Source organism: Myotis davidii, unplaced genomic scaffold (assembly GCF_000327345.1).
Source record: "Myotis davidii unplaced genomic scaffold, ASM32734v1 scaffold38, whole genome shotgun sequence".
Classification (NCBI taxonomy): Eukaryota; Metazoa; Chordata; class Mammalia; order Chiroptera; family Vespertilionidae; genus Myotis; species Myotis davidii.
The window spans coordinates 6,292,167-6,303,246 of record NW_006291383.1 but is presented as its reverse complement, the minus strand read 5'-3'; the positions used below and the strand labels follow the sequence as shown (position 1 = coordinate 6,303,246).

The window sequence follows — 11,080 nt, the reverse complement described above, 5'->3', positions numbered from 1 at the left end:
ATGCCATCCCCACCCATCTTCCTCTCCTACCCTCTGAATCCATTCTCCTGACTAACTTCATATCTTTCAATACTCAACTTATGCTTCTCCTTGATGAAGCTTCATGGAACACCTTCCTTCAAGTTTAAATGACTCCTCCTTCTTGATATCCTCACTCTATAGACATCTATTAAAGCACCTGGAACACTAGTTTCACTTATTTCGTTTCTCCTTCCCTTTCCTCCATGATGTCGAGAGTTCTAAAAGGCAGGGTGTGATCCAGTGTCCGGCACGGGGCCTCGCACAAAGTCTATGGGTGTTTTCCAACATAATAGATTGACTGTCTGATATCTAAGTGGGTGCCCTGGGCACCTCCCATCCCCCTCTCCACAGGGAATGACCTCTTCCTGGTGGCTGTGCACGAGCTGGGCCACGCACTGGGATTGGAGCACTCCAACGACCCCAGCGCCATCATGGCACCCTTCTACCAGTACATGGAGACACACAACTTCAAGCTGCCTCAGGATGATCTCCAGGGCATCCAGAAGATTTACGGTGTGTGGCAGGGGAGAGGGGGCCGCCACTTCTACTGTGGGGTTGGGCTGTGGCTGCCTGCCTGTCACGGGGAGCGGGGAAGGGAGGGGAGCACTGCCATCCATCCACATAGCTGCTGTGTCTCTGACAGCTGTCTGACCTTTAGAGACTGAAGATGTCCTTGCTTAACCAGAGTGGGCAAAGCTACCTCCCCACCTCCACCATCCCCCTTTGCCCTCACCCTGGGAAATAGGGGAGGATATGCTACTGGGAAGGTATGCTACCTACTCCCTCTTCTCTCTTGCCTTGCCCCTCCACACACCTCCCTCTAGCCTCCTAAAGTTCACTTTCAAGGGGTCCCACCTCTAGCCAGGAGATCCACACATCTGCCCAAGTAACAGTGATACAATGTGATGAATATCATAACCAGAGCTTTTTTCTTAAACAAGAAAAACTAAGAAGCTAGGCTGATATCTTGATAAAATATGAGAAGCCTGCTACCATACCATCCACCCAGTTCTTTGGTAACACTGGTATGTGAAATTCTTGTTGTTGTCCAGTAGGTGGAGATAGGAAGACCAGTTTACTTGAGAAAATGCAGATCCACATAGCACAACCCCCTTGCCTGCACCCCCTCCTGTGCCCCACTGCCCCCAGGCTATGGAGCATAGATGGGCTCTCTCTGGACCTCACAGAGGAGGTGGCCCCACCCAGAGCCCTGAAGGTTAGGCAGGATCTCCACAGGCTAAGCTGTAGAGGACTGGACAGGGGTGGTGGTAACTGTAAGGTATTTTGAAAATAGAATGGCCAGGATTTGCTGATTGATGAGACATGGGGTCAGGAGGATGACAACAAGGTTTCTGGCTTTTGTAATTGTGGGGCCACAGGACTGACCAGTCTGTAGCTCAGAGATCTGGGCTGGGATGTTGATTTGGAAATCTTTGGTGTCCAATATAGCCACATGTGGCTACTGAAATTGAAATTTATCTTAATTAGACTTAAATAAAATTAAATTTTCAGTTCCTCTGTCACACTAACACTAGTCACTCATTTCAAGTGTTCGGTAGCCAGGTGTGGTGGGAGGCTGCTGTACTGGACAGTGCAGATTAGAACATTTCTGTCATCCCAGGACATCCTATTGGACTCTAAGGGAGTCTTTAAAGCTGTGAACTGGATGAGATCTCTTAGGTGGTGATTCTTAACCTGGCTGCCCACTGGAATCACCTTCGGTTTCAATAAAAAATACCAATACCAGACCCTCACCCCAGAGATTTGGTTTTAATTGGTCTGGGGTGCCTTCTAAGCATCAAGAGTTTTTTTAAACTCCCAAGGTGATCCTATTATGCAAGTTGAGAAGCTCTGACCTAGGGACCAAAATAGAGAGAGAGAAAAGAAGAGGACCCAGGGCTACCGCCACCTTTCGAGTAGAGGGGAATGAGGAAAGGCTGCCAGTAAAGGAGGCTGAGAAGGCACAGCCCCGGGTAGGAGGGAAACCAGGACAGTGCTGGGTTCCAGAAAAGAGAGAAGAGTGTTTTGAGGAAAGGGTTTCTATGATCTTGCTACAAGTGTGGGCCTCAGACAGCAGCATGAGCATCACCCGAGAGCTTAAAGAAATGCAGAATCGCAGGCCCCACCAGATCCTCTGAGTCATAATCTGCATTTTATCAAGATCCCTGAAGAACTCATATGCACATCAAAGTCTGAACCAAGTAACCACTGAATCTGGCAACATAGAGGCCACTGGTGATCTTGACGGAGCAGTGCAGTGGGTAACGGGCAGAGCCATGCTGAAGCAGGACAAAGAATGGAGGGGAGTGAGGAAGTGGGCCAGCGTGTGTGGAGGGGAGCAGAGGAAGAGGGTATGGGTCACTGAACCTAAGAAGGGACTTGTTCTCTCACAAAAGGAGAGAAGAAAGAGAACATACCAGATTTGAGGGTGGACAAATGAGAGTCTCATTTAATGGTTATTTTTCACCTATTTTCTCAAAGATTGGGGAATGAAAAATGGGGAGAGAGGACAGGAGGCTGGAGTGTGACAGACTTGTTTCAGGCTGCCTAGGTGATGGGGTGGCAGGGAATGGCTGGCCCCTTTCTAAGATGCAGCCCCTCTCTCCAGGACCCCCAGCCGAGCCCCTGGAGCCCACAAGGCCCCTCCCCACGCTCCCTGTCCGCAGGATCCATTCACCGTCTGAGAGGAAGCATGAGCGCCAGCCCAGGCCTCCTCGGCCACCCCTCGGGGACAGGCCATCCACACCCGGTGCCAAACCCAACATCTGTGATGGCAACTTCAACACAGTGGCTCTCTTCCGGGGCGAGATGTTTGTGTTTAAGGTAGGCCCAGTCAACAGGCACCTTCCAGGGGTCCCCTCCCATGTCTTCCCCACCATGGAGCAGGCTGCTGCCCTGGGATTCGGCCTGCTGGGGGGCCTAGCTGGGAGCTGGCCCAATCTCTTCCTGGTGCTGCTGAGTGAATCAAGAGGGAGTGTGTGTGTGTGTGTGTGGGGGGGGAATTGGTGACCCCAGGGTTACCTCTTGGAAGTGTTGGAGACTTGCTTCTGGTCTGTGACTAAGCAAGTCACCTCCCTTCTCTGGACCTCAGTTTCTCCATCTGAAAACTAGGGGTCATTCCCCTAACGAAGGTGTAAGAAGATCAAATAATGCATGGCTATGAAGTAGGGGCTGGCACAGTGGTGGCTGTGTCTGTCTCCCGATCCTGCCAGGGCTGAGAGGCTGGTACTCAGGTGTGCCTGACAGGAAGCAAGCCAGGCTACATCTTGGCACCTGCCTGGTCCTGTCACCTTAGCCAGGGGCTGACTGGTGGGGAAGCCTGCTTGGTGTGTTGCACTGGGTTCTAAGGAAGCAGACTCTGAGACGATGTTTGGAATGCAGGACTTTGATGAGGGAGTACCTTTGGGATCAGTATCTGTGGGAGGGAAGCAGGATTGGGCAGAAGATGATAGTTATAAGCAGCCATTAGGTCCATTGCGGACTCAGCCACCCTCACAGGGGGCTCTGGAGCTAGGTTGGCTGGTCAGAATTACCCCATATTGGGCTCCAAATGGCTGTAACTTTATACCCCCTGCCTCATTCAGTCATTGGATAAGGAAGGATGTGACTGGGGGGAACTCTCTGAAGCGGAGGCCATCCTGAGAGGCGGACAGTTGAAAACTGCCTGCTGACCACACTCCCAGCCTCGGAGGCAGTAAGCCCTCCAATGAAGGGGGTCTGGGCAGCACGTCTCAATCACACTGGGAGGTCATGGAGGACTTCTCCACTCCCCTCGTGGAGTTCTCCCAGCAAGGTTTGAGCAATGAGCAAGAACCAGGCACCTGGGTCAGTCTGCCTCTCACCGAGTGGCTCTAGGAAACCACTTGGCATTCCTTAAGACCCTGTATATCCCAAATCAACTTAACCAGAGTTGTGAAAGTCAAAATAAGGTTTAAACAAACTGGGTGTGAAATTGTAAAACACCTTTGAAAAACCTTTCCTAGCCTTTGTACCATCTTTTACGAATCATTCATTCTTCTGTACTTTTGGATCCTCCAACCGAACAGTTCCTAGGCAAGTCTGGGTTTTATCATCCTCACTCACACATAAGAAAACTGAGGTCCTGGGAGGTTGTAGACCTGGCCCAGTATGCCTACCAGCCAGGGGCTGCAGTGAGGCCCGGCACCAGTTTGAAGAGGAGGGCTTTTCTCACACTCTTGGCCTACTGACCTGCCATTTATTCAACATCGACTATGTGCCCCCTATTGTTCTAGGCACTTTGCCTATAGTCTCTCCTCTGATCCCTCATTATTCCCCCATTTGCAGGTGAGGCTCTTTAAGTACTATGCCCAAGGTCATGCAGCTATAAGTGGAGGAACCTGAATTCACACCCAGGTCTTGGGGGAATTCCCCCAAGCAAAAGAGGGTTTGCTTCCCATGGTCCTTGCCCTGCTGGATGAAGCCAGCCATATATGAGGAGGGCACTCTGCCCAGGCTCAATGACCTAGGAGTGGCTCTGCTGATGTCAGTGACTCTCTGCTGCCCTCACGTGGCTACTCCAGGCCCTGGCATCACCCCTTCTGCTCCTCCACATCTCGTCTCCCGTCAGACCTGTCAACTCTGTCTCAGGCTGCTCCTTTAAGGAGGCTGGCTTACTTAAAGAGAGTTAATGAGCATACGGTCTTCCTCACAGGGCTTTGAAAGTTAGAAGCAGTAAATGGGCAGACTTGACAAAGGGCTTCAAGGCTGGGCACAGGGGAAGGTATTGGGTGGTTTGGGCTGAGCACTGGGTTCACAGGTTATGCCTCTTCCTCTCCCCTCCTTAACCCCTAGGATCGCTGGTTCTGGCGCCTGCGCAATAACCGGGTGCAGGAGGGTTACCCCATGCAGATCGAGCAGTTCTGGAAGGGCCTGCCTGCCCGCATAGATGCAGCCTATGAAAGGGCTGATGGAAGATTTGTCTTCTTCAAAGGTAATGTGGCCTGTGCTGAGGGACTTGGGTGGTTCCCTGTCCTCGGGACCCCCTTTCTTCATCTGTGAACTGGGAGAAGTGGGGTGGGAGGCAGATGTACTCCACGGGCCCTTCTAGCCCTAACAGAGACACTGACATTTGAAAGGACAGACCCCTTCAGGCAGGCAATGCACAATTTGGGGCAATCAAGTCAAGGAGTGGTTGTTAAGGGTCTGTATGTGTCAAAGTTGGTGGGCAACAGTCCTCAGCCACATGAAGTAGAGGGATGTACAGGCCACTGAAGACCATCAGTGCTCCATGGAAGGCCACCCTATCAGTTCTGTAAGAGTCCAGAGGGAGGAGGCCACACAGCCCAGAGGCTGGAACAGGCAGGGAAGGGGGAGGTGGGGCCTGAAGAGCCTTGTTTGCCAGGCCAGAATTTAATATTGATCTCTTAGGGCAACACTGGAAATTCACTGGATGTTTGTGAGCAACAGAGAACTAGAGAACAGGTGCAGAGGCGGGAGGCCATTTCTGAAATGGTTGCTGGAGCTGAGGAGAGTGATGTCCGCAAGGCCCAGAGCAGGGAGGCTAAAGACAGCTAGAGGAGGAGGAAAGAGGGCCAGAGGTGATGCCAGGACTTGTTGGGGACGCTGGGAGGCTGCAAGGTGATGAGGTAGGGCGCCCCCTGTGATGGAGATGGGGAACTCTGGAAAGCCAATTTGGAAATGCACAGAGGCAGATGGGCCACAGGGTACCCAGGTCTGGTGCTTGGTCCACTGAGAGAGTGGCTATGGGCTAGAGCCTCAGAGTTGGGTGTCATTGGTGAAAGGGGGGGAGCAAGGAACACTAGTGTGTACGAGTGGCTGAGATCACTCAGAGAGGAGAAAGGAACAAGTCACAGAGGGTGAAACACGGAGCCTGGGCAGCATGGAATGAGTTGTCCAGGATCTGTGACTGGCTTCTGGCAACTTGCCCCCTATGGTTTACCTGGGCCAAGAGGCCTCAGTCTTCTACTGAGGGTATCAAGCAGGCCTGGGGCTGTTTCCCTGTCGTACTCTGGCTCTATGAATGACTTTAGTCCCTGAATAAGATGGGTAGGTGGCACTAGCCACAACCTCTGGCATTGAGTGACTGGGCAAAGCTGATCCTGGGCTCCTCTTGGCCACAGGTGACAAGTACTGGGTGTTTAAGGAGGTGACGGTGGAGCCTGGGTACCCGCACAGCCTGGGGGAGCTGGGCAGCTGTCTGCCCCGAGAAGGCATTGACACGGCTCTGCGCTGGGAACCCGTGGGCAAGACCTACTTTTTCAAAGGCGAGCAGTACTGGCGCTACAGCGAGGAGCGGCGGGCCACAGACCCTGGCTACCCAAAACCCATCACCGTGTGGAAGGGCATCCCACAGGCTCCCCAAGGGGCCTTCATCAGCAAGGAAGGATGTATGTATGGGCCCGGCAGGGTGGGAGGGGTCTCAGCAAAGCCCTGGGGCACACTCTCAGGGTACCCAGGCTTGAGAAACACTGCCTGGGAGCAAAGACAGCTGCCTCGTATCCACCCATGTTCACACAGCAAAATCCTCTTACCAGCTACCAAGTCACAATTTCTTATCTTCAGGGATGATTCTCCATTGAGAGGTGTTTTCATAGACTGACTTCATTCCTTCCAACAGCATTCCTCATGGGCCTCGAGTGTACTCCAGGAGTTCCTTGAGTTATCAAATCTGAAAAGCAATGATACGGTTTTCCCAGGGTTTGAGGGCAGGGAGGTGGAGAGAGAAGCTTTCTTTGTTTACAAGACATTTTCTAAGCTCCTCCTAGAGGCCAGAGTAGGAGCTTCTCAGGAAGAGGCTGGGTCTTGTCAGGCGCAGAGTAGGTATCATCAATGTCTGTTGAATACATCTCCGCTGATATGGTCAAAAGCACAGCCTGGCCGGCTTCACATCCCATCTCCACCACTTACTCTGAGTTTGGGCAAATCACTTTTTTCCCTCAGTTTTCTGATACCTACCTCATAGGATTTTGTAAGGATTAAATAAATCATATAGAGCACTTAGACTAATGCCTAGCACATGGCCCATGCCATCTGCTTTAGCTGATATCATCATTGTCATCTTGTTGATGTGTTTTATATGGAATGACAGATTTACTCACTCCACAGTAATTACTTAGAACCAGGTTGTGTGGGAGGGCTGAAGATGGAGCAGAGAACAAGACTTGCATTGCATCCTGTTTCTCAGGCTAGGGGCAGAAAAATAAGACAGCCACCAATGCTGTAAGGGAAAGAAATGCTGTGAGAAAGCAACTAGGCAGAGGGGGCCACTTTAGAAGTCATTGGGAAGGACTCTGACAAGGATCACTAGTAAAAAAGCCAACAGCTCCAGGGACAGAGCAGCTATCTGGTGGCTCTCCTGTGTACCTCATGCTTTACACACATGGTCTCACTTTCTGGGGAGCCTCAGAAACAGATGACATCAAAGACTTTGGCCAATGAACGTCCCAGTCAGGGTGGGGAACCGGCCTATGAGAGTCTGAGTGCGTTGCTTTGCATTTGTGGACTGGCTTGCTGCTAAGGCTGTTGCTGGGAGCCTTGGAGTGGCCCCCCCAAGTTTGCTGCCTTCTTTCTTCCCAGCCCCTCCCCTAGAAGGGTCCCAGAAATCTTGTAATCAGTGTTTCGAAGTGATGTATGCCAAGCCAAAAAAAAAAAATCCATGATAATTGCCAAGAGGTGGTGTCTGCTATCAAGAGGAAAAATCTTGCTCCCTGCCTCACTTGGCTCAGGCAGGAGCTGGACTGAGGCACTAGAGCGATGGAGATTGCGCTGTCCAAGCCCTAAGTTGGGGGCTTGATCTGACCCATGTGGGAGTGCCTATGGGGACAGGGTCACAGAGCTACGGCCCCAGGCTGAGAAGGTCCAGTCTGGGAAGCACAAATTGAACTTACCAATTTGACTTAAAGCCCCTCTATGGCTCCCCAGAACCTTTGAGAATATGGGGTGGGCTGCTCCAGGTCCTGGGTGCCCATTTCTGCAGCCATGCAGGTGACAGTCCATGACCCAGACACACTATTTGCAGGATGTGCCAAGCACTGTGCTTCCCCACCTCCCAGCCCACCCCTCCTTCAGAGCTCCTCTGGGACTCCCCCAGGTGGGAGAGGTGCCCCTCCTCCACACACCCACAGTGCCTTCTGCCCTCACATGCAGGCGCAGGGAAGTGTCTGGGAGTGGTGGTGATGCTGAGCTGTGTTTCTGCAGATTACACCTATTTCTACAAGGGCCGGGACTACTGGAAGTTTGACAACCAGAAACTGAGTGTGGAGCCTGGCTACCCACGCAACATCCTGCGTGACTGGATGGGCTGCAACCAGAAGGAGGTGGAACGGCGCAAGGAGCGGCGGTTGCCCCAGGACGACGTGGACATCATGGTGACCATCAACGACATGCCAGGCTCTGTGAATGCGGTGGCCGTGGTCATCCCCTGCATCCTGTCCCTCTGCATCCTGGTGCTGGTCTACACCATCTTCCAGTTCAAGAACAAGGCAGGCCCTCAGCCTGTCACCTACTATAAGCGGCCAGTCCAGGAGTGGGTGTGAGCAGCCTAGAGCCCTCTCTGTCCACTCAGTCTGGCCAGGCAGGCCCTTCCTCACCAGGGTCTGAGGGGCAGCTCTGGTCACTGCCCACTGGAGCCAGCAGGGCCCTAGGCTAGGGGTCATATAGTTGAAGTGGTGGGCGCATTGGCCTAGGATGAATGTGGGGCAGGGAGTGATGGCTGCTGTGCCCCAGATGCCAGCCTTCTGTCCTGGGTAAACTGCTCCCTACTCAAGGGAATAGGCCAGGCCCCATGCCAGGTGGAGGCCCTGTGGTCACTGCATCCTGTGGTGTCCATGAGACGCCACAGCTTGGTTCCTGGCTGGACCCAGCACCTCCTGTGGGAAGCCAGCACTAGTGCTCTCAGTCCCATCTGGGAGAAGCCACCAGTCCTGGTCCCTCTTTGCCAACACCTGCTGGTCAGATGTCCCCCCACCCCCACCCCACTGTTCTCCAAGGCTACAGGACCCCTGCTGCCAACACAGTGGGCAACAAGACGGGTTTCCCCTGCTGGCATGCAGCAGATCCCTCAGGAAACCTGCTCCACACATCAGGGTCTCCTCTGAGACCCAGGATTTAGGGTCACATGCTGCAGGCAGGGCTGTGGCCCAGCCGGGTCTCACAAGGACCCAGCTGTCACATCTTGAACATTTAAATGTCCTGTCTCTACTGTTTAAAGTCCCATTCTGCAAAGGCTGCTTGAGGCTTTAGGTGAATTAGAGGTGACTGTCTTGGTGATGAGGCCGGTGACAGGCCATGTCCCAGGTGATAAGGACCACGGTGCTGCTAAGGCCACTCTAACACCCAGACACCCCAGGAGCCAGGCCCTCCTCCTGAGACTAAAGCACTGGGGCAGGAGCTGACCCTATTTCTGGAGGCTGATCTGAGTTTGTGACCATCCTCCACTCTCCTTACTTTCTCCCCGTTCCCTCAGTCTCTAGCAGCACTCCAGCCTGTAGCTTGTGGCCTGGGGGCTCAGTCTGACTGGTGGCGTGAGGCAGAAATGGCTTCAGGCCAACATCCTCATGGCCTTGGGTAAGGGAGTCAGGGCAGCCTTCTCAAGTGCTCAGAGCCCATACCCCCCACGTACCCTGAGGCCCACTCAATCCCTCAGACTGGAACCTGTGTTCGTATCATGAGCTTGGCCCTTGCTAACCCAGCTCTCTAGGCCATTTTCCTGCGTTGCTCTTTGGAAAAGAGCACCCCCATGGGTAGTGGCCCCAAGCCTAGGGGCCCACCCTACACTGTCTCTGGCAGGAATTCCTAGGGCTCAGCTTGCCTCACTCCAACCCAGTAGAGGCAGCTCTGCTTATCACTGAGACGTCCTGGGCAAGACCAATGGGTTCAGTGATGCCCGCTGGCTCTCTGCCAAATCCAGGAGGTGGTATCAGTCTTCAGGATGCTGCCACCCTGGCCCTCTGAGCCTACAAGGACCTTGCCCCCACCCTGTGACCTCTGGTCTTTGGGTCAGCTTAACCTGTAGGAGACAGGGACTTCTGTTGTCCTGGGAGCTAACTGTCTAAAGCAAAATCTCTTGTCCCAGAGACACCTATTGGGCTCCACTGTGTTCCCTGTCATTATCCTTTTGTGTTTTGTTTTGTTTTTCTCATTTTGGCCAAGGGCGGGCTCCCTGGGGCGGGTGGGGAACAACTGCGGAGATATAAGTGATTCATAGGTTTGTACACTGTTTTATACTTTGCAAAGCACTTTATTAGCTCACACCTGTCCACTCACATGAAACTAGTGTAGGCCCTGGGAGGCCAAGGGTAATTTTCATCACGCCCTCAAATGAAGCACAGAGAGGTTGTTACGTGCCCAGGCCTTCCAGTGAGCTGGCTGGGCCTTGGTCTCCACCTGTGGACCCCTCTAAGGTCCAAGATGAGATGAGAAGTGTCTCTTTTATCCATCTTTTCCTGGCCTCCTTTCTCCCCTTCCTGGTCCCTCTCCACTCCTCAGGTTGGTGCTCTCACTTCTTGAATGCTCTAGGCCCCGCAGGCTCCCGTTGGCTCCTAATACTACCCAGGTCAGCTGAGAAAGAGCAGGAGATGGAGGCAGGCAGCCCAGGCTGCAGATGTGAGGGATGCAAGGCTAGACCCAGAGAGGGCTCAGCCTGGAGGCTTCCAAACTCGGATTATCCTGCCTTGTGGTCATCTGTTTGTCCATTACCCCAGGACAGAGCAGACAGAGGGGCAAAGCCCTGGGGGTCCCAGAGCCCAGCTTCCCCTCAGCCTGGGGAACATCATAGCATTTCAGTGTCAGTCACATTTTAAACTGATCAGCCTTTGTATAATGTTTTTTAAAATCATTTCTAAATAAAACAAAAATACAGTCTGTCATTTCCCTTGAATGTGGGGGAGAGAAACAGGTTCTGAGAGCGGCCTAAGAAGCTTCTGGGAGGAGAGAAACAAGGTACTTTGGGGTGTCCAGGAGCTGCCCCATTCGTCTCATCTGCAATCACACAACCCCTCTCTCCAAGAGGCCCAGTGGAATCGGGTCCCAGAAATACGGCCTGACAATGCCTCACTGGGGTCCAGGCTGGAGGAGCAAC

At 53.0% G+C, this 11,080-nt stretch overlaps 1 protein-coding gene across 1 annotated transcript in view; it reads left to right on the top strand.

The window, feature by feature from the left end:
* Positions 1-10,863, top strand: part of MMP24 (matrix metallopeptidase 24) — a 25,861-nt gene extending 14,998 nt beyond the window's left edge. Inside the window, exons 4-8 of the mRNA XM_006764565.2 lie at positions 373-534; positions 2,630-2,844; positions 4,834-4,972; positions 6,123-6,389; positions 8,200-10,863. Coding sequence (XP_006764628.1) covers positions 373-534; positions 2,630-2,844; positions 4,834-4,972; positions 6,123-6,389; positions 8,200-8,537 — 1,121 coding nt within the window. The 3' untranslated portion in view covers positions 8,538-10,863. The remainder of the gene's footprint in view (positions 1-372; positions 535-2,629; positions 2,845-4,833; positions 4,973-6,122; positions 6,390-8,199) is intronic.
* Positions 10,864-11,080: the final 217 nt, after the last annotated feature.